Source organism: Gouania willdenowi, chromosome 24 (genome assembly GCF_900634775.1).
Source record: "Gouania willdenowi chromosome 24, fGouWil2.1, whole genome shotgun sequence".
NCBI classification, from domain to species: domain Eukaryota; kingdom Metazoa; phylum Chordata; class Actinopteri; order Blenniiformes; family Gobiesocidae; genus Gouania; species Gouania willdenowi.
Genome location: NC_041066.1, coordinates 16,117,729 through 16,141,407, shown reverse-complemented (window position 1 = coordinate 16,141,407; position 23,679 = coordinate 16,117,729). Strand labels below are relative to the sequence as shown.

Here is a 23,679-nt window from a genome sequence, read left to right as displayed (position 1 = left end):
ATTACATCAACCTTGTTTTACATACATCAATGTATCTCTTTTAAATGTTAATAATTCTCTGTTAGTCATTTGACAACACATTTTCATTTAGTTTTAGTGTTAGTTTTTTGACTAAAATGCAACGTATGAAGAACAAAGGCAGGGGGATGATTGGGTGCTCTTGGAAAAACAGGAGGATGAAATATATCAACAAAAAAGGGAAACCAGGCACTCCAAAATAAAAAAAGAGATTCTAAAAAGCCTTTAGAATCTATTATAATGGCCAAATCATTAAAGAGCCATTATTTCAGTTTAAGTTTATTTTAAGTCAACTAAATGACATTAAGAAATGATCATAGACACTCAAAGTGCCTTACATTGATGTGCATTATTATTTCACTCCACACGCAGTGGTGGTAAGCCCCTCTGACCACCAACACTCACTCACACACCACGTTTATACTAGGCAAGGTGGGTGAAGTGCCTTGCACAACGACAATGACTTGGCTAGAGCAGGATTTGAACTCCAAACCCTTTGGTTTTTGGACGACTCACTCTACCACTGAGCCAAAGTCGATATGTGTCTACTGGTTTATATTTTGAATGTAGGTTTTTCATTTTGTATGTGAAGTCCACCATCAACGCATTGCGGATTATCTCTTGATTCCGAAACGAGAGATAAAAAGACCAAATGGCTGTCATGCGTGTCATCAAACACCGCCTGCTTAGGAAGGCGAGCGGCTTCGCTTTTAATGGTATCTACATAATCCAGCCACAAAAAGAAGGATTACCCTTTACAGACATATCCACGTACTTAAATGATAGCATCTATTTGCTTAGTATGGGATTTTCCGATGACAGTTAAGAATTAATTTAAATTGATGCAGCCTTTCGGCCTGTTTGACCACAAACATCCTCCGATTGCTGCTTTAACCCATCGTTACACATGACATTGAAGTCTGGAGGATTAAGTATAATCTGCTAAACAGCAATAGATGAATAGCAGGGTTTGGGAAATATTACCCTATATGACTTGAGCGTCTTGGCCAAGTGCTGGTTTGCTTCTGTGGTTGGTAGCGTAGCCCACACTGCGCTAGTTGGTGTCCTTGACTGAGCGGTGGCCCTGATTCGACTGGCACCGGCGGTGAGGAGGCCCCGTCTGATCCAAACCACAATACCACTGGTAAGCTAAGCTAATGCTCTCCACTGTAGCTGGAGCCACCACAGACCCCTTCACTTATGGTCTGTGTCAGTCTGACTGGGACGTTTTTTCTTTCTTTCTTCCTTTTTTTACTATTTATGCCGAGATATGCTCCATTCAGTTTTTTTGTCATTTTTAACTTCAAATTGCTAATAGTTAGCTGGTTCAATAGCTATGTTGTGTTACTGTCCAATTTACATTAAATAAAGCCAACTGATGTCAACAATTAAAGTAAAAGCATATTACTGGACCTTATTTAAATCAACATGGTCCCACTAGCATGACGCCTAGCTGTGGCTTATTGATTTTTAAGCTGTTGAATGTTGTTTGTTGCACTTTTTGATCATGTAAAGTATGGCTGGGTGATATATCGAGATTCAAGACATATCGAGTTTTTTATTTTGGCGATATGGAAATTTACAATATTGCCTTTATGTGTGTGTGTATATATATAAATATAGATTTGTTTTTTTTCGTAGCTTATTTTCTATTAAAATACTTGTTTTAGGAGTCGCTGCTTTCTCTACTTCTCAGACAACATGAAAAGTACAGTTAGATGATCACTGAGTCTAAACAAGCCACATTACAGAGCTCACTCACACGTGCTGTCCTTTAGAGGAGAAAAAGATTAAAGTGACACATATTGTGCAGCTGTTTTTTTACTCCTTTTGTGTATTTTGTTGTCGTATGTATTTTTGTTCTTCTTTTGTGTATTCTTCCGGTAATTTTGGATGTCTTTCTGAGTCGTTTTGTGTATTTTGTTGGTATATATGTTGTTGGATTTTTGTCGTCCCTTTGTGAAATTTTTTCTCTTTCTGTGTCCTTTTGTGTATTTTTTGTTGTTCTCTGATTTATTTTTGCCTTCCCATTGTGCTTTTTTTTCTCCTTGTGTGTATTTTGCTGTCCTATTAAGTATTTGTGTTGTTCTTTTGTGTATTTCTCTGTTAATTTGTGTTTTTGTTGGGATTTTGTGTATTTTTTACTGTAATTTTGTGCGTTTACTTTTGGGGCTGCTAGTTGCCCGTGTTTGTGATTCACGTACAAGTTATTATTTTTTACCTTAAAGCATTGTGATGTTATTTTAGCCTGTGTAGCGTTTTGCATCAGCAAAATATCAAATGCGTTATACAAATGAATTTGTCTTGCCTTGTAGCCACGACTTAATTTATTCAACACCACTCCACCCTGATCTGTATGCCAGCAGACCAACACCTCCCCTGAGCATTTTGTCTATTCATCTGTTCTATTACTTCCTCTTTAACACCTCAACAGGGCCTGACCTTTTTAGGGAGCCGTAGCACAGGGTCACAGTGCAAGGTTCAGACCGAGGACTCATTTACATAGAATGGTGACACGAAGAAGTCAAGAAAGCTCCTTTTGTTTGTTTGTTACTCCAACCTTTTTGTAGTGAAGTGAGAGATAGTTATGATATAAATGTTGTGGATTCTGTTTTAATGTTTTTGAAATGTTGGACTGTTATTTTAACACAGAGGAGGTTTTTTTTTTAGGCCAACAGAGAAAGCAAATGAGGAGGGAAATATTTATAAGCCTTGATATTCAGAGCACGAAAGCTTAAAAATAAGTGTCCAAATGTCCAGTTTTAACTCTCCCAATGGGACTCTGTCGTAACCCTAACCTGACCCCCTGGTGCTGACCTCGGACCTGGTTTCAGGTTCTCCTCTGGCAGGGCCATGACCTCTCAGTCAGACACCATAGCGCGCCTGTCACTGGGTCAATGGTAGCTTTGGCCTGTCCCTCATTACTGACTAGTGGCAGATGATGTTATTTCCCCATCAGCTGGACATCGAGGGAAACACTAGAACAACAGCCCTAGAACCAGGTTGCCCTCAAGTTTACCTTCACTAACTAGCCAGGGAGCAAAATGATGGCCTTGCTTTTGTTTTATTGTGAATTTTCTCCTATAGTTTCTCTCTTTGTCTCATTATCTCAGCACTTTTTCATTCTTCAGTTTAAATTCATGTGTTTGTTGCAGTCTAACAAAAAAATAAATATTCAAACTATATAACAAGAGTAAAACAGGCAGAAGCAAAAATGCTTATATGCCCAGCATAAATCATAACATTGAAGTTACTTTTCTCAATAATACACACAAAAATAATGCCCCACCCCAGGCGTGAGATGACCGGAAGTTATAAAAAAAACTATCGAAATAAATCTATTCAGGAGCTACTAAATCTGTGATTTTCAATCATGGGGTGGGCACCCCATGTAGGGTCGCCTGAAATTTCTGAAAAATTTAAGTACATTTTAGAATTTTTTTGATTATTATTCTATCTTTTTTAATTATTAACACACAATCTGAAACTACTGTCTTTCTGTACTTTTACAGTGAAATATAAATCCAGTTCTATTAAAATGCAGTAAAAACATGATCAAAAACAAATTTTTTTTGCGTCACCAGAAATTGTTGATATCAAAATGGGGTCACGATCCAAAAAAGGTTGGGAACAACTGCACTAAATAAATGTTTTTTTCCACTTATTTACAAAATGAGATTCTTTAGAATGTGTGTTATCACGCGTTCATTCCATCATTGTGCTCTATAGTTGTTTTTAAATAGTTTTCTAAGTGCAATATTGTAGGACAAAGGGGGGTACTTGACTTGAGCCTAAAAACCACCGCTCTAAAATATATTGTGACTATTTCTATTCTCTCTCTTATTTGGCAATCATCAGAGAAACAACAATCTTTTTTTTTCCCTGACTACGTAATCTTTACTGTATAAGTATCTTGTCTTTGACAAAAACACCACAAGGTTCCCCGCTGTCTTTGTGATTCGAGCTTTAATTTTTAATTTAAAAATGTCTTTTTAACTTCTTTTCAGATAAAGAAACCCTCATCACTGAAAGCGGCAAACTCCACACACTGGATATCCTGTTAAGTCGGCTGAAAGCCCAGGGACACCGTGTCCTCATCTACTCCCAGATGACACGCATGATAGACCTGCTCGAGGTATAAATACACACATATACAAATCAATAACATACCGATGATGATTGCTGCCCTTTTCGTCCTACAGTTTGATTATGTTGAAAGTAAAAAGGTGGAACTACTTGTAGATTTGCATGTACTTGCTTAGTTCTAAGCTGGTTACCCAGTCATCTTCCCCTACTGTGTTATTAAGCCCCACTCCCTCCAATCAAGCTGCCATTCCCTCCTCTTTGCACTCATTAGACAACTAATTAACAGGTCACCTCTAATTAGAGAGGTCTCATCTGCAGAGGAGGCAGCCAGATGGGAGATGGCTAGAAGTCGAGATAAAAAAAAATAAATAAATGGATGACAGAGGAACAAATGGGGCTTAGCATTGGCAAGGGCCTGAGGGAGGAGGGAACACAAAACAATAGATAAGATTCAGTTCTTTTAATGACAAACTTTTCATAATTGTAAATTTTGATTAAAGATCATAGGATATTGTATGATTTTTCAGAAGTAACTTTAAAGAAAACATGAAAAATACGTGTCATCTTTGGACAACTTTGGTATAGGCGAAAGGACGAGTCAATCAATAGTGAAATTTAGGAAAATGGAAATTACTGAATTTAGAATTTGACTTAAAAAGACAATACATGCCATAATTTAAAAAAAAAAACTGCTTGAGTGAAAATAAACATTTTTTCTTTTTCATTTTAAAGCTCCATTTGTCCCATTAACCCTGAGTCATTGAGGTTAAACCCTGGCGATAACAATCCTGGTGAACAACACTCTATTGTTACATCCATATTTGTTGCATGAGATCTCACTGGAGCCAAACACCGCTGTCATGATGTCATTGGGAATTCTCATGGTGCGGAGTTGTTCCACCCTCCAAATTCTTTAATGGCTGCGTTGGACCAGACCTGGGTGGCTAATGTCTTCCTGTGTCTGGAAACCAGTGTGGCATTACTTCATGTGTTCGAAGACATGGACAGAAAACAGTGGTGAAAATAAAGCTGAGAAAATGCCAGCTACAAAATTTGACTTCAAAGTTTTCCTAACTACCGTAGTTTTCCCACGTTCTAGTTTCCTGGGATATGTAGGTAATAGGGCTTTTTATATATATATATATATACACATGTAACAAAGGGGGGTTGTGGTTTGGGTGGATGCCTTCAAGAAACTAAGAATATATATATTTTTTCAACAATTTGAGACCATTTTTGCTTATTTTTACCCTTTTTCTGCAACTACACCTAACTTGCCATATTTTAGCCTATTTTCATCACTTCTTTTTGCCATATCTTTTCTCCTTTTGCTATATTACTCCCATTTCTGCCACTTCTCCATCAAACGTCAATGCCTTTTCTGCCAATTTTTTTCACTTTCAAGACATTTTCGATACTTATAAACCCTTTCCACCACTTTTCCTACCTAATGTTGCATATGTTGACCCATTATTGTCACTTTTAACCTCTTTTCACCATATTTCATATTCATCTTACTTTTGGCCTTTTAAGTACATTCACAATTTGTCATTCACATTTTTTTTTTACTAGTTTGAACCAATTGTTCCTACTTTTTATATTACATTACCCTAACCCCCCATCCCCCCATTTCTGCCTCATTTAAGCCAATTGTGACACTTTTAACTCTTTTTACCACTTTTTCTGGCCTTTTTTGGCCACTCTAATTTGCAGCTTTTAACCAATTTCTGTGGTTTTTAAAATCCTCTTTTATTTCTGATTAAAACAAGGATTGTTAAGATGACTATATACCTGAGTGAAAATAATAATAATAATAATAATAATCTTACTGGATAACAGTGGATATTATTCAGATAAATGAATAAATGTGGTTATCACACATTCATAGAACAATGGACCATCATTTTGCTGACTTAATGGATTGGCCCCGAAAAGCTCTCCCCGTTATTTCCCATCTCAACATGCCTCTGGCACCTTTATCTTGGGGGTCGCAGGCTAAAAAGGTTGAGAACCACTGCATTAGACGACCGTCTTCACCACATTATACATTCTCCCCCAAAAATTGGAAATACAACTGAAGGAGATGTCATTAGCATCGTTGTTTTTTGTCGCCGGTTGGCTGCCGGCCCTTCTGGTGACATCATTCTGTTGGGTGATGGATCACTGAGATCTGGGTGGCCTGAGGAAAAACAACACTTCTTGCTTTCTCTGGCAACAGCGATGGTAGAGCGAGACCGCTGAGGCACTGCCCTCCTGCTGGAGCTGTGTGCCTGAGACTGCTGCGACCACACATCACTGTAAAACACGCCTGCCTGTCAGATCACTGCGTTAGGAGAAAATCTAATACTCTCAATAAAGCAGAAACAAAGGAATCAATATATACAGTTGGCAGCCAAAGTCTATCTGTGTGGGAAGGGGAACCCAGTAGTCATTACTGTAAGTTGGCTTGAAGTTTGGAAATGGGAAACTTTTTTTTTTCTTTCCCTGGGTTGAATTTGAACACCGTGACCATGTACATTAATGTTAAAGGTTCACTTTCTGCAGAAAGTACACTTACAGCCGGAGGTTAGTGTACATTTTTTTTTTTTTTTTTTAATTTTATTAGCACAAAAACAAAAAGAACAATACAGAACAGATGAATACATTACTGAAAGTATACAATAGACTGAGAAAAAAAAGAAAAAAACACATTATATATAAGCAGGAGGAATAATAAAAAAACAAAACATAGGGGCTGGTCATGTGGCCCTCCTAAAAGAACATAAACAATTCATCAAATAACACAAACTAACAAACAAACATGGATTGTATAAAAGTCATGAAAGTATGCTAGAATAGTAAAATATACATTGAAATGATTGGATTATAAATTTAAATAAAAAGTCAGTCCAATAAAATTACGCTTTAACAGATTCTAATGTGAGCTGGTAAGGAGTTCCAAAATTCAGGACCCCTGAATCCAATTGAAAATTAAGAGAAGGTGGTCCTGTAGAAATATGGAAGGAGATAATTTGTGGACCTAGTATTGAAATGATGTAGTTCAGAATTAAGCTGAAACATAGAGTGGAAGTAGGTTGTGGATAGATTGGTATGCAAAGACATAAATATGCAGAACATTTTCGGTGAAAATAGGGAGGATACCTAGTGATTGGAACAATGGGGTGGAGCTCGAAAGACTATTGGAGAAAATTATTATTTTGATTAAACGTTTCACAAATTTCACTGAGGTGGCTCTTAAGAGTACTTGCCCAAATAATATTTGAATATTTATTACACTTTTATTTATTAAAACAGTTACCGTAGTTTTATCAGAGCAGAAAATGTTGTCAGATTGACCATATGGGATACATTTTCAATGGAAATATCAGCATATCAGGGTAAGTTTCCTTAAACTGAAAACCAAATATACACAGAAATGGCCTGCTGTTTAGATTTAGGTTTCAGAGTGGCTGCGTTCATGTTGGAAGACCACCAACACACTGGTGCTGTGTTTCACCTTCTCGCCAGCGTTCAAGAAGTAAATTACAACAGGTCTCTGCACAGAATATGATATCACAGGTGATCAGTTTCTTTACTGTGCTTTTTGGGGAGGGGCTGAAATCAGAAGGTTTGGTTGGTAGATTCTTTTACTTGAGTTAAACTCTTCTGGCATGAAATCCAAGGCCAATTCAACAAGGTTAGCTGCACACAGCTAATGGTCGCTAATGCAGTGTTCACTCAGAGCAGATGGGGCAGTTGGGAACAGAGCCAGACACTCACAGGCCCTGATTGGACTGGGGCCCCTGGTGTCATGTCAGGTGGTTTGCAACATAAAAAAACCCTCATCAAACCATCAATCATTATTAAATGGGTTGTGACGTGGGCCTGTAATCGCAGAATGGTTTATTTCTAAGAATTTAGTCCAACAATGTCTGTTAAATTAAGTATATTTTACAGGCCATGTATCATGTATGTTGGGTTTAATGGGGTCTTAACGCTGAGCATGTGTGTGTGCAACGTGAGTAGGATGAAGCAGTTCACAGCGCAACAAGTAGAATTCTTTTTGATAAGCTCTAACTATTGTTATTGTGTGTAGGACATTTGTGAGACATCTGCTTTCTTTCCTACATTTTAGGAGTACATGGTTTATCGTAAGCACACCTACATGCGCCTCGACGGATCCTCCAAGATTTCTGAACGCAGAGACATGGTGGCAGACTTCCAGAGCCGGTGGGTGGAGATAGACGCACAGTTTATAGTGTAATGTGTGGAAATCAGCAAATCTGCTACGTATGACACAGCAATTCCAGAACTGCTTATTCTTACTCATTTCTTTATGTTATACTTCAGTCCATTTGCTCTGGTTTGCATTAGTGCATGACTTTCAGACGCCGGCTTTACTCTTGTTCTTGTTTTAGGAAGAGATAATGTAAAGTCAATAGAAGCACTTTGGGTTCTGGGCTCTGGTTAGTATTTCGAGTCCTGTGAACGCCCTCCTAAAGTTAGAAGTTGATGCCATGCCATTTTGTATTTTAAATTTGTTGCATTTTCTCTAACTTTCCTTTTTTGTCCCGCCTCCTTTCACTGCACAGAACTGATATCTTTGTGTTCCTGCTGAGTACAAGGGCTGGAGGGCTCGGCATTAACCTGACTGCTGCCGACACTGTGAGTCTTGAAACAATTCTTTATCAACAATCAGGGTTGGGGTCATTGTGTATTTGATATTTAATTATAATTAGTACATAGTCATAATTAGAATTGCGACTGAAACAATCGATTTCTATTGTAATTGTAATGTAATTGAGTTCAGATAATTCTATGAAAATGTCATTTACAATTTATTTAAACGCAAACCTGTCATTTCTCTTGAGGATCATTTTACCATTTAAAAAAACCCATTTAAATCAAGCGGCTACTGACAGAAAAAAGGCTCAGACTAAACATATTATTACCAATATTTTCATTGATTAGAAAACTAATTATGATATATAATATTTTTTTATATCAAGACATGGGTCAAACTGACCCGTTATCATAAGAGATGCTAACAGAAAAAAAATTACAAGGGTTAATATTTATTAAAAGCTCAGTAATTGTGATGAATTCAATTTGAACTTTAGTAGTTTAGAACGTAAATGCAATTGACTTTTAGGGGGAAAATAATAATTGTAATTAGCTGTAATTGGACAAAATGCTATTCACTGTAATCACAATTGAGTTGTAATTGAACATGTATAATTGAAGGCGTAATTGTAATTGAATGTGTAATTTTAATAGACAATTTTAGTACTATTTCCATGGTAATTACAATTACATGTCAATTATCTGAACTCATTTACAATTCAATTACGATTACAACCTCAACAGATTATTTAAAGTACAATAATGATTATTATAAGCCATAATTTTAATTATTTATTACCGGATTACAACTATAATTGACCCCAACCCATTCAGCAACACAATATTAAGGTTTAAACGCCATTTAACCCTTAATATTTTGTTGTTAACACGGTAACGGTGAGGACAGAGCCATTTTTGCTGGATTAGCTTTTCTGACAATGATTTTCAACATCTGTGTGTAGTGTGGGAGTCGACTGCCACCACGTGTTATTGGAAAATGATGTCATAATTTCTTTGTTTCTCCCTCCAGGTTATTTTCTACGACAGTGACTGGAACCCCACCGTGGATCAACAGGCCATGGACCGAGCCCACCGGCTGGGTCAGACTAAGCAGGTCACCGTCTACCGCCTCATCTGTCAGGGAAGCATCGAGGAGAGGATCCTGCAGCGAGCCAAGGAGAAAAGCGAGGTTTGACACGTTCACACAACACGTCCACTTTGGCAAAAGCAAAAATCAAAGCCGAGCTAGGTGATTGATAATAATGTTCCTGTCGTTATTCAACACAGATCCAAAGGGTGGTGATATCTGGAGGCAACTTCAAGCCAGACACACTGAAGCCTAAAGAGGTGGTGAGCCTGCTTTTAGACGACGACGAGCTGGAGAAGAAACGTGAGACAACTCCCATTTTACGACATCAGATAGTTATCTTGAACTCATCAGGAACCATTGTGTGTCTTTGTGCAGTGCGTCAAAGGCAGGAGGAGAAGAGGCTGCAGGAGGAGAGCAGCAAAGTAAAGGAGCGCAAGAGAAAAAGGGAGAAGTACGCCGAGAAGGTACAGCCCAGCATCACCTAGTGCAGTGTTTCTCAAATGGGGGTACGTGATGGCACTACAGGGGGTACTTGAGAGAGAGAGAGTGGAAAATTAACAAATCAAAGCATTAAAAATGAGGTTTTGTAAGTTTTTTTTTTTTTTTTTTTTTTTTAAAGAAAGCTTAATGATGATGATGGAAATGATCTTGATTAGAACATGAAGTGAAATTACAAGAGGTGTGGCAGGAAATTATTGAAAATTATAAGAACTAATTCTATTTAGGAGGCACTAAATACTGTTTCAATCTACTTATTTACAAAATGAGATTCTTTAAAATGTGTGTTTTCACTCAACCTTCCATCATTATGCTCTGTAGCAGTTTTTAAACAGTATTCTGAGCAAAATTAGTCAGACAAAGGGGGTACTTGAGCCAAAAAAGTTTTAGATTCACTGATCTCGTGCTGTCTCGTACAATCCCTGCAGTTTTTGTCTTTTCTAACCAGAAATAATCAATGTTCTGTGTGTGAAGACGGATTTTAATTCTATTGTGAAACCTGAAGAAAATACTTATTTCCTGGGATTGAAGTAAATGCATGCAAATAATAGTATTTTGGTATATTATTAGAATTAACACAAAAATTGTTAACCTGAAAGCCTTGGAGCAAGATGACCTTTTTGTCAGTCTCTCTCTTTTGCCGCTCCGTCCGTTTACTCGTCCTGTCTCTCCTTTCTGTGTCTGACCTGCAGAAGAAGGAGGAGACGGAAAGCAAGAGGAAAAAGGAGGTGAACCTGGTCATCTCCCATGCACCCTCGGCCGACAACTCCAACCTGTCTGCAGACGGAGACGACTCTTTCATCAGCATAGAGATGGACTCGGCCATGCCCAGTCCTTTCAGTGAGGTGCGATGAAGGAAATATTTTAAATATTATGAATAATACACAGTGTTCTATTTATGTTAGACATGTGAAGGGTGTGTATTTACTGACATTAACTTGTTTTTAAGTGAATGGCCTCATTTTAAAATCCCAGCATCTGCCTTTGAAATAAATCCTCTCATATTACTTCCTTCTTTTTCTTTCCTCCTTTGATAATATTGCTTTCCTCTGTTTCACTGTACACATTCACTCTTTCCCTCTCTCATTTCCCTTTATGGTTGGATTCTCTGCACCATGCGTTAGTCCTTTCCTCGTTCTCCCTCCGTGCACTGGCCCGATTCCTGATCCTCAGCCTGTCTCTGTGTCTGTGTGTGCTTCTGTGCGTGAGCAGATCTCCCTCAGCAGCGAGCTGCAGTCGGGTTCGTTGCCCCCAGACGCCGACGCGGACGAGAGCAGCAGCGACATGCTGGTGATTGTGGACGATTCGGTATCCTCCGCACACCAGTCTCGGGCCACGAACTCCCCCGCCTCTGTGTCGGGATCCGTCTCCGACAACATTAACGGTGAGGAGGGTTCAACTCTAGAAATGATTAGACGGAGAAGATGTCAATTAGCTTCTACGCCAATGAAACAACCAGGCTTCTCATGATTGGGCAGGGGACAGGTGTGCACCAGTGGCTGGGAAAAATAACATCGCTTAGGGGGCTGAGAATCCACCAAGGATAGGGAGGATGTTTGAGTAAAACAGAGGCAAGGGAATCGCATTAATCAGCACTAATTACTAAGCAACCAGTCAAGTCATTCGATTGTAGCACATCGGCGGGAACAAAACCACAGTTTGAAGTGCATCAGCACCCATATCACTGAAGAGGTTGGTACAACCATGGAAATGCCAGTGGAGGTCTTTTCCCAGCCACAGAGAAAATCAAAGAGCACACACTTTGTAGGGAGAAAAAGAACAAAGGGTAGAGACCGAGTGTGAAGTGGCCCAAAGCTGCAGATAGGAGAGAGTGGGAAACAGTTATAGGTGCGTAAGCTCAGGCTTGATAACCCTTTAGCTGGCCACCTTTGATGAAGGTGTCTAGTGTTAAAAATGCAGAAACATCCACTGATTCAATGGAACACTACTGATGATGCGTCCCAAATTTACATCAGTCTCAAAAAGTAAACCTCATGTAACCAGGGGAACTGTGGCTACAATAGTAGCTTGCCACCACTATGTGTGGCGTGAAAGAATAATGTCATGTAAAGCACTTTTGAGTGACCAAAATAGGGTGCTATATAAATCAAATGCATTATTATTATTATTATTATTATTATTATTATTATTATTAATAATAATAACTACCATCTTTTGGCACAAAAGTTTTAATGTTACGTCTTGTGTTTAATGATTCTGGTTAAATATGTATAATGTGGGAGGTGTCGTTAGTAGTTAAAAGGCCAGATAATGATTACTTTTTGGATTTTGAATCCCTTTACAGCATTAATACAAATGTAAAACATTAAAATTTTAAAGCATTCTAAGCACCTGATCATTTTTCTGTGAAAGTGTAAAATCAGCTTATCTTTTACAGCTCAGCATAGCCTCAGTGGTGCAGCTGCCCTTTATTTAAAAGCCTCCAAGTTGCCAAATAAAACGTAACCTGTGTTATCTACGAGACGGCACTATCGTGTCCGAGCGCTGATTCAACAACAAATCACTGTGACATGCACAAAGGTCATGACCGCTTATGGAAACCAGGCGCATTTTGTTCCTTTTTTCACTATCACGGCTTGTGTTTTAATAAGCGCGTGTGTCCATTGGGAGCTGTTACCTCACAGTTTGCTTTGGTTGTTTTTTCATTTGGATTTGTTTGTTTGTTTTTGTGTAGTGTTTTTTGCCTTAGCTGTTATTTTTCAGTATGTTCTTACCACTAAAGTCATATAGATTGAGGTTGTGTCGTTAATAAACTTTAATATCTGCATGCTTTGGATTTGCTACTGTAAAGCAGGGTTTTTTTTTTTTTTTTAACAACGATCTAAACTAGATTTAGTTCACTTTTGAACATCATATCACTCAATAACAGCCATTGAATCAAAATCAAAATTATCGCCTTCATACAGTACTTTAATATCGGGATATATCGTATCGTATCGTGACTTATGTATTGGGATAAGAATCTTATCGCCAGATGCCAGACAATACACACCCCTACATATTATATGGGTCAAAGCATAGATTTCAAAAGTTTATATCTAACAGTATTCTTTTAATTAGAAGATATTTGACATTTACAAATCAAATGATCAATTATTCTGCTTAGTTAAAGATGACACTTAATATTGATTTAAAGCAGTACAAATTATGTTTAAGATTTGATTGATTTATTTTTATTTTTTTATCAATTTGGGGTCTTTTGTGTCTGTTTATTTGATTTATTAGGTATTTGTATATGAGTTGTTTAATGTGTATTATGTTTAATATTTCAAATAGAATTATTCTTATTTGTTAATGATTTAGATTATGTGCATTTTGCTCTAAAACTATCTTTTTTAGTGTTAATCTGAGTAATTTATATCTGATTTGTCTCATCACTTACATACTTGCTTGTGTTATTGTTAGATTTAGATTAAGTTTAAATCAGATGTTCTAAAACCGTTTTCTCCAAAACATAGGCTGTGAGAAAGTTGACCTGAATATATTTTTATTATGACTAAATAGGAGCTATTGGACATTTAATTATAGTATGTTAAAAAAGAAACCATAAATAATAATACATATTTTCACTACAAACCTAAGAGGCTCCAGTCTGTGGTGTTATTAATGAGCTTTGATAATCAGAGCCAAAATGTAGGGAAATGGTTGCTGTTATTGTGGCAAATGATGTTCTAATGAAAGGTTTGGAGGAAACGATGCTGGGAAAGGAGCTTTTGGTAATGTTGAACCATGATGTGCAGAGGAGAGGTTGATGAAAGTCTAAATGGACATTTAATCGATGGTTCTCATCTGGATTGATGGTAGCGATTGGACTGAAGGAGGTCCGACAACAATTCAAGCAAAATGTAAAAAGAAAATACTGATGAGCAACAAATTGTAGTGAGACATTAAACCTGTTTATTTTTTATTTTTAAATGAGCCAAGCTCTGACTCTGATTCCTAAAGAAAGTGGAAAACAAGAGTAACTTTTCTGAGAAGTAGAATTAGGGTGAGGTTCCAAAAGAAGTCTTGGGAAAACTAAAGCAGACACACAACGCTGGGCATGTTTCAGGCTTGTCTGAATGTTTTATTTCTATTTATTTATTTAAAAGGAACAGTGCTTATTGATAAAAATGTCAAAGTAAATATGCCAGAATTGGCCAAAGGCTCCTTTCCACCTGCAGATGGAAAATAGAAGAATTGGACAAGTGACACACACCAATGACAGCCACAAAGAATATTGAGAAGACACAGAAAAGCTTTTAAATTGGTTGACAGATCTGGTTTGTCTTCAGCCACTTTTTAAGATTGTCTTTAAAAATGTTAAATGTGGAACAATGGCTGTGTTTGAAATGCCATACTAACGTACTACTCATACTACGTCTGACGTCAAAAGATAGTATGGAAAGATTGAGTACGCGAGAAATATTTGGACGTATAGTGTATTGGAACGTTTCTTAAGTACGCATGGTGGGCACACACTTGTCATACTTAACCGCCCCATAATGCATTGCGAGTGGAACTTAAAACAAAAGCATCTCTACTCGTCTTACATTAGTTTTTTACGCTTTTGTAAATAGGGCTCTTGTTTTGAAGTTTATGGGACGTTTTGTCAGTAGCATGATAGAGGGATCAAATGACCACATGTTGATATTCTACTTGGTCATTTTCTCACTTAAAATATGTTCAGAACTTTCAAAGGTGGCGAATTAACGGAGATTTTTAGCCTCAGTGTGCATCAGGTTTTTGTTGTTGTAGTTTTGAAATGCATCTTGGGAAACTTGGAAGTATACTTCAGTGGGAATGCTCATCATCCTAATCCTCCTAACCATAAATATAGTAGACAGTATATAGACCTCAGTACCTAACACGTTTACTGAAGGTTGTGTGTCTATGTGGTATTGTACAGACATCTCTGTGCAGGTGTCGGAGCAACTCCATCCAGGATTTTACATTTCCTGTCTTTTCCCGTTGTCTTCAGGTGTTTCTGCGTCGGACACAGTCAGTTCTGCCAGAGGAAGCGCTGGGCGGAGTCGTGGGCGTCCCAAAGCTTCTGCAGCAGCAGCGAAATCTGGAGGGAAAGGACGATGCCGCAAGTCGACGGCGGGAAGCGCGGCAGCCATGGCGGGTGCGATGGCCGGTGCTGCCGCAGCTTCAGCCGCAGCCTACGCAGCTTATGGCTACAGCGTTTCCAAAGGTACAGAAACACACACACAGGCATGATTTTGAGGGTGGACTCCAGGGTTGGGCTCAAATATAGTTGTTATTGCATAATTGGTCATTAATTATACTGTAATTGTAATTGAAAAAAATCTGTTTCCGTTGGAATTGAATTGAATTGCGATTGTGTTCAGATATTGAAATATACAAAAATATTAATGCCAATATTTTCATTGATACGGAAGTCTAACAAGGTAACGAAAAAATGAAAAACAAATAAGATGATAGATAACACAAGAGGAAGGTCACGTTTTTTGGACTTATTTATTAAAGGCACAGTAATTGTGATTTAATTAATTTGAGTTTTAGTAATTGAGAATTTAATTATAATTATACAACAAGTAATTTGATTGGACAACAGACATTCCAGGAGTGCTGATATAGAGTAACAACAGCACCATATCACTCTGCTGTACAGCTGATCTAAATACCGTTACTTATCTATACATATTGGGCTACACTGTCACTACATTCCCGCTGCAGGTCTTAATGCACAATCTGGATTTTTTTTCGTGTGGTTCTTCATATTACGATACATGTTAAATGCGTCTTCAATTCGTTTGGAGTATGAACAAAATGCGACGCTGAAGTGATTCGGGGTGGGAACCTCTGGGTACCTCACGATTCGATACACGATACAAAGCTCACGATAACGATTATTTCACGATATGACTATGCTGCGATTATCGATATATTGGTCAGAAATCAATCTGCGATAATCTAAGACGTAACAAGAAAAAAAAAGATTAAGTGAAAAAATATGTCTGAAAGACAATACATAGAAAAAGTGTCCTATGAACAGTGACACTATTTTAGTGCAACATTTCTGTAAATAAGTGTCAACATACCAATGCAAACGAATAAGTATCTCCAATAGTGCTTTCCGTAAACAAAAAACAGGGTCTTTCTTACCAGTGACGCCATTATAGTGCAATATTCCAGTAAACAATATATCGGTTCCTTCAACAAACAGTGACAAAATTTCTGTGAAGACCTACCTGCACATTTTAGTGAAAAAGCAGAAAAGGTTTTGAAAAAAAAAAAAAAAATGATACTTAGCGCGAGCATATCGATAGTCGATCGCGCGAAAAAATATTGCGATATATCGCCGTAACGAGATATCATCACACTCCTAGAAGTGACCCTCATGAGCAGAAGGTGACGCATGACCCCCACGGTGTTTACGGAAGGAAATATGGAGGCGTCCAGTGTAAGAATGTGAGTCGCGCTGAGAAATGTTTTTTCCAACAGAAGTCAGCACTACGTAACTTTAAGGTGACTAAAAAAGAAGAAAAGCCAGGTTTATCTCTCTAGCCCAGGGGTCAGGAACCTTTTTGGCTGAGAGAGCCATGAAGCCGTGTAAACAACAACGACAACGACAACGACGACGACGACAACGACAACAACAACGCGGGTGGCGTTTTGAGTCCGATAGCCCGACCTAAAAATCTGAATTGTGCTGTTCAGACTGTCTTTAACAGATCGGATACAGGTCGCATATGGGCAAACAGCCTGTGTGCTCTCCACTTGTGGAACTATTTTTGTGTATCAAATGATTAAATAAACAAACAAATCATAATCGCTTGTCACCTTTTTCTGATAACTAATATATGCGGTTGTAGAACTGTTGTATAAAAGCAATATCACACTCGAGGTCATGCTTTTGCTTTTTACAGCTGAATCACACCAGCGCTGATATTTCAGCACAACCTCAAGTGTGATATTGCTTAATTGACTTACACAGTAAAAATATTAATTTTAATTGTAATTGGACAAAATGTCAGGCAATTCAATTGTAATTGAACATAAGGATGTAACGATTAATCGTAAGGCAGTTAAAAATCGATTCATAGGTATCACGATTCATATCGATTTTCTGAAAATTGAATCACAGTACTTTTTTAAACAGCAGAGGGCGCTATGTATTTATCCTTCGCTTGACCAAATGCTGAGGCGGCGGGCGGAATCTACTACTACTTTCTTTCTGGCCACCTTCTACTCTTAAACATGTTCATAAATGATTCCTTACCCCTTTAGCACCGAAAGAATATCTGTAATATTACATGAATATCTGTAAAAGTCCCGTTTTTCTATTAGTTCTGTCTGCTAGCATAGCATCTCTTCTTCACTGCACAGAATAGCTGCATCCCAACCGACAACTGTGTTACCAGCGCCCTCTGCTGGTCAAAACAAATATCTGACATAAATACAGTGCAGACTGGTTTTTTTTAAAGTCCAATTGTTAAGGCACAAAATACATTTTCAGTTGCACTTTTAAAAAGAAAAAGAACTATTATGCAGTTTTGCATTGTTTACTATAGAACCAGACTTTAAATTAATAGGCTTCTTCTTCATTTGTGTTATTCCTTTATTTATTTCATTCAAGATTTATTTTTAGTTAAATTGCATTATTTTGAATAGTTTATCAAGGGATTCTTTTGACAATGAAAGCAAAAGGGAAATAGTACAGTATTTTCTAGTTTTTTTCCCAAAAAAAAATAGAGGAATATTTTTTATTTGTCTACAGTCCCATTTTGTAAAATAAATTGTGAGAGAATCGTATCGTGAACCCAGTATCGTGAATCGAATCGTATCAGGAGTTGAGTGAATCATTACATCCCTAATTGAACATGGATAATTAAAGATGTGATTGTAATTGACCACAATCCTGGTGGACATTAGAAGTAACCATGTCCTCTTGTGCCCCTCCCCTCTCTTTAGCTGGTTTGTCTGCATCCAGCCCCATGCAGTCCCCCCTCAGCCGCTCCGGTCCCACGTTCAACCCCAGCCGAAGCTCCTCCCCCCAGACCAAAGGAGGCACCTCCACCCCAAGCCCCCACAAACAGCTGGCCCACAGCCACGGAGCAGCCAGGAAGGGGAAAGGCCCCGGTGGCCCCGCGGCTCGATGACGTACACACTCACACACAGACTCACTGTACACTGTGACAGCTACAGCCACTCTGAGGCTCAGAACATGAAGCTGCGTAACAAAGCTGCAACAAAGACATACTCTCTCTCATGTAAAAGTACATTTCGTGTCCGCTCTGGTTTCACTTCTATACCAGCGTGTGCACGCTTGCAATTCAGCTTCAAGTGGTTCTGTTTGCATTAGCACAGCAGGGGCTTTCGCTATGCAACAGACTGTAAATTCCCAGAATCCCCGACGGGAAACACCATTGATGACAGAGACGTGGAGTGAGCGTGAGCAGCCAAAAAAAGATTTTGATCATCTTTGTGTTTCTGTGAAATGCACTAACCCACGTCTTCCATTTTGTCGTCTCATTATTTGAGTTTATTTCAGTTTTCTGTTCAATGACACAACGATTCTGCATTTCAAAAGCCAATGTAAAGCTACGCATTTCCATACATTACGTCTGCAGTCTTTGTACGAAAGCTCTTATTTTTGTACAAATTCAAACCAATACGACAAGTGTCAAAGTTTCAATGAGATTTTGTCCAAAAAATGTATCCCAGTACAGAAAAAAAACTCATATATTTTTGTCCAATAGGAAAATATAAAATATCATCCAAAACTACAAGTACTGGATGATACAGCAATGCTGCTAGCTGTGAAATATGATTTGACTTTGTTTGCTTTTTAAGTTATTAGTTTTTTTTTTTTTTGTTGTAAACTGTAAGTTGTGAACCCTGTGATTAGATGTTTGTTTCTCTTTAATGTCTTTGATGTTTTAGAAGAAATGCAGGGTTTGCATCCAGCACTACAGCCGTTCTAGGTTTGTGTGTGTGTGTGTGTGTTTGTTTATAGTGCAACATAAACATGTTGTTCTACATTGATGTACATAATGGTGAATGGCGGCATTTCCTTTTGTCGCTCCCCTTGTTTGCCTGTCTATTTTTATAGGTCGTGTACATATGAAGAAAAAAAAAAATTGTCTGCAATTTTACTAACAGGAGGAGTAAAGTGAAAAATAAAGTGCTAAATTAAAGCTTGTGTCATTGCTTTTCATTAGAAGTTCTTGTTAGTACAATTGTCTAACATTGTATCACTAAAGGTGCGACAGCATTTATTAGAAATTAATTTTAACAACAACAGAAAAAAACTCTAACTATACTGATGAATTGCTAAAGGATAAAACCATTAAAATAAAAAATTAAAATGAATATTTGTGTACTGTATGATGCTTTAAAAATGAAAAATTAGAAATGTATCAAATGCAAATCTGAGGAACCATGATAGGGTTTACACATACTTAGTTAATAATTATTAGAATATGTTTCATATCAAGTTTTCCCACTACATGTCATTTCTCTTCAGGATAATTTTATTATTTAAAAAATAAATAAATATAGGGGTATAAAGACAATAAAGAGGCTCAGACGCCCACACCAAACATATTAAAAGCCAATATTTTAATGCATAAGTAAGCTAATAAAAGGGTTTTATTTATTTCAGGCTCATTAATTAAGATTAACTGTAATTGAACTTCAATAATTTAAAATGTATTTAAAATTGACTTTCAGAGGGAAAATAATAAATGTCACCATAATCGTAATTGAGTATGGATGAATAAAGACGTAATTGTAAGTGAAAAATGTAACTGACCCCAACCCTGGTGGACATTAGAAGTAACCATTTAGAGCCCATTTCTTTCATTTGCAGACAACTGAGGTGTGTGTGCTTTATGAAGTTTTATGTAATTTTTCTCTTATGTATCAATTTCTGCTTTGTTTTGTTTACTCTCCTGCATTGACATTGGAAAGTTTCTGTTACAGTCAAAGACTTCTCTCACGTTCAAACTAAAAATAATTTACTTTTGTATAATTTCAATTATCAGACCGTACTTGAAAGGACTTCGACTTCAAAGAAATCACAAGTTTAAGGAGCTCAATTTAAACTTAATTTTATGCAAAAAAAAGACAGAAAATTGAACCACATCCAAGGAATAAAGCCAACACTGCTTAATGTTTGCACGTGATTCAAATTCACAGAACAGCGTCATATCTGGATCGACTTGTAAAGACATGTGTGTACTAGTTTCTCGGAATAGGCCCCAGGTGCTGAATAGCACACGTGTTGCTACAATGATTTATTAAGTTGGCAGTTTCTCAACTAAAGATTTTATAAAACGGGAGTGGCTCATGTTATAAAAACCTCAACCTGATTCCTGGAGCTTTCAGCAGCTCAACCAAATGGGCTTTTTCCAATGTTGATGTATTTAAACCTTATAGTGAAAGTCAGCCCAGAGTAAACACTACTAACAAATTATTTTTCAATTTTTATCATTTTATTCAGTTTTGCCTTGCAGTTGATAGTGTCACAGTAGTTGATACCAATAATCGTTACGTGTTGAACAGACAATACAGTGCAAATGGAGCCAGCTGATGAATCTTTAATATAACCAAAATGAACATGAGGGTTGACGTAAACTGTATTACATTGAATATTAGTGCAACCGAACAAATTCCCTTTTTAATTAGTGTTATCAAACCTAATGGACTATAGTGACAAAGCTTCGTCTGTCGTGCATGTGAAACCAAGGGTATGAGCTACTCTGCTGCCAACAGATGCAACACCGTGGTTAGTGCTGCAGCCTCGATGGAGAACAGGTGATGGTCTTCAACCTGTGGGCAGCTGCTCCTCATGAACTCAGCCAGACGGAGAAGGTACTCCAGGTTGTGGCCCGTCTTCCCTCTGCTGGTGGCGATCTGAAACCCGATCTTCTCTGGGGTTGCTGGACCCAGGTAGAGCGAGTTGTCAGCGGTGGCGATGTACACCAGGGCCTGAACTGGTGCCTGGCTCTCCCCCTCTGGGTAGAAATCCACCATCTTGGTGATGTAGCCCCCGCAGACGGTTTCCCTGATGTTAAGGTACTTGAGGGACTCTTCTATCTGGGAGCCGACCACCTCAAAGGCAACGCCCCATGTGCTCGCCTGTGAGAAGAAACAAATACACAAGTTAGTGAAAGGTGACGATGGGAAACCCAAATATCAGAATCAGATATACTGTATTCATCCCAGGGGGAAAGAGTGCTTTTTAAAAAAATTTTTTTTTTTTTTTACAGATGCTCCCAAATATTGAATGAAACCAAACACTAAAATATACATAAGACAGTTAATTAAATAAGGATTAAATACAAGTGCACACCTCTGGGAAAAAAGTTATACCATACAAATATTATTTTTAATAGTAAAAGTGGGACATTATTTAAAAAACTGCATCTAAAGTTGCAGTTATGTGGGTTCCCCCCCCCCCAATTAAATTATAAAAAGTGATTCTCAAATTTTGTCAAGCAGTTGAAGTGTGAAAACACTGATTAAAGAATAAGTATATGATTGTTATCCTACCCAAACTATCGTCATTTTTAAAATTTATTTAGTGTGGCTTATATGTTGTGCTTTGATTTTTATGTATATATATATATATATATATTTTTTTTTTTAATTCTTAGGGTTCTTAAATTGTTTTGCCAATTTTAATGAATTATAATTGAAACACTGTTCCCTTCACTGCTTTGTTTTTATTTCTGACTTTTTTTAAATGTACTTTATTAAATTACTTCTGTGTGCATTGTCTCTAAACCTTTATAACTGTTGTCAGTCACATTTCTGTGAAGCACCACAATTTAATTTGTAAGGAAGATGCTATATAAATAAAGTTTATATATATCTATAGCTCAACAGTGAACCAATGAAATGCGGGGATTTCCACTTACGTCATCATCCTCGATGAGCGTCACCACTCTTCCAGGCTACGGAGGGAAGGGAAAAGAAGAGAAATGGGTTAGTGGAAAAGCCTTAAAGCAACAAACAAACAAACGCTGTTTTTACACAGACGTGTCCGTCTTACCGACTGTTCATCCCCGCGGTGGAAGTCATCTCCGTGCCAGAAACGTCTCTTGTAGCCCGCTATGTAGCCGACGTGGCTCCTCTTGAACTTAAAGTCGGGTTTCCACACCAGTGACCCGTACCCGAAGATCCAAAGGCTGCTTTTTCCAGCGATGATATCTTGTGGCTTCATTGCGATAGAGGGTGATGACGATCAAATGAATCGATGATGGTTATATTTAAGATTCAACTAGCTTACAGGACTAGCTAGCTAGTGTTAGCTTCCTCCGGTCCAATAGCAATGGTACCGGCTGGCTCACGGGTATACCACGGATGGTATTGGAGCCCAACTGCTTAGCAGTTGCGAAGATGGAGTTTCGCAGTTGGTTTCGCCTTGCATTATGCATTGCCATTGCATTAAAGGTGCCGCATTATGCCTTAAAAATCCATGGCAGCCGCTCGGGCCCGGTTAGCTAGTGTTAAAATGAGGGGGGAAAAACCCGCTACGGCAAGCTGAGATGCTCGCTAGTTACAGTGTCAGAGATAATACACAAAGATCAAGGTTACGGGGTGTTACCGATAACGCACGTCGTCAGATGTAAAGGTTTGACCAGGATAATGGTCTCAAGCGACGCATTTCCTTGATGAAATGGTGAATCGGCGCTGGTGTCTTTATACAGTCTGAAAGCAGTGGGCGGGCTCATGTGAGGATTTCTTCCCTCCAACCAACCAGATTTCAGTGCGCAAAAAGGCGGGTCTTATATTGACATACGGTATGCCATTCGTCCAAATTGGGAACGTATTCTTTAACGTGATTAGTAATTTAGCTGTCACTCAAAAAGAACCGCTTTATGATTGGTGGACTGTTTAGGGTTTGTTTCCGGCTGATGCAACATCCAGAGGCGTTTCAGTGAGTAGCAACCAAAGCAACATACCAAGACATTGCATCAGAGGTAATGCAAGTGGAGTGTCTACGTTTTTTAAAAACACCATAACTTCACTTAATAGTCTATTTAAATTCATTAATTTCATGTTTTGTATCAAAACAACCAAAACCTATTTGCTGTTCTTCAGCAAACATCCTAGTTTCAAAACTTGATTATGGATGGGCAGATGCAAGGTTCAGTTGTACGTACATGGTAAACATTGACAACCTTCAAGGAAAAGAACATGCCAGCATTGCTAAAAAAAAAAAAAGAAAGGTGGAAAAAGTCAGTGAAACCTATCAATACAACATGATGAAAATGAAAGGAAGTATCTCCTAGTACCGGCATTCTATCCATACGAAAGATGACGTTATCGGACGTCACGTGACCATTCTGTGCGGTTCGGGTTCGTTGATCCGTAACGTGGGTAAGGTTACGGTTTGTTAGTCCGTA

General features: G+C 38.0%; 2 protein-coding genes across 3 annotated transcripts in view; one reads left to right on the top strand and one right to left on the bottom strand.

Annotated features, from left to right (window-relative positions):
• The window catches only part of ino80 (INO80 complex ATPase subunit), a 54,782-nt gene extending 35,339 nt beyond the window's left edge, over positions 1–19,443 (top strand). For both annotated transcript variants that reach the window (XM_028439664.1, XM_028439663.1), the window contains exons 28-37: positions 4,026–4,153; positions 8,219–8,313; positions 8,676–8,748; positions 9,737–9,895; positions 9,994–10,096; positions 10,172–10,260; positions 10,987–11,139; positions 11,507–11,678; positions 15,276–15,491; positions 18,236–19,443. In XM_028439664.1, coding sequence (XP_028295465.1) covers positions 4,026–4,153; positions 8,219–8,313; positions 8,676–8,748; positions 9,737–9,895; positions 9,994–10,096; positions 10,172–10,260; positions 10,987–11,139; positions 11,507–11,678; positions 15,276–15,491; positions 18,236–18,423 — 1,376 coding nt within the window. In that variant the 3' untranslated portion in view covers positions 18,424–19,443. The remainder of the gene's footprint in view (positions 1–4,025; positions 4,154–8,218; positions 8,314–8,675; positions 8,749–9,736; positions 9,896–9,993; positions 10,097–10,171; positions 10,261–10,986; positions 11,140–11,506; positions 11,679–15,275; positions 15,492–18,235) is intronic.
• A 1,298-nt stretch (positions 19,444–20,741) lies between these two features.
• chac1 (ChaC, cation transport regulator homolog 1 (E. coli)) lies at positions 20,742–22,985 on the bottom strand. The gene is made up of 3 exons (XM_028439620.1): positions 22,323–22,985; positions 22,189–22,224; positions 20,742–21,406 (listed from the first exon to the last, which is right to left on the bottom strand). Exons 1-3 carry the CDS (start codon positions 22,491–22,493, stop codon positions 21,023–21,025), a joined length of 591 nt encoding a protein of 196 aa, XP_028295421.1. The 5' UTR covers positions 22,494–22,985; the 3' UTR covers positions 20,742–21,022.
• Positions 22,986–23,679: the final 694 nt, after the last annotated feature.

Excerpts from the sequence above, each read along its gene's own strand:
- chac1 (XM_028439620.1), bottom strand. The coding sequence starts at position 22,493 with ATGAAGCCACAAGATATCATCGCTGGAAAAAGCAGCCTTTGGATCTTC. Across the intron at positions 22,225-22,322 it reads ACCGCGGGGATGAACAGTCG|CCTGGAAGAGTGGTGACGCT; the intron begins GTAAGACGGACA and ends TTCCCTCCGTAG. Across the intron at positions 21,407-22,188 it reads CGCTCATCGAGGATGATGAC|GCGAGCACATGGGGCGTTGC; the intron begins GTAAGTGGAAAT and ends TTCTTCTCACAG.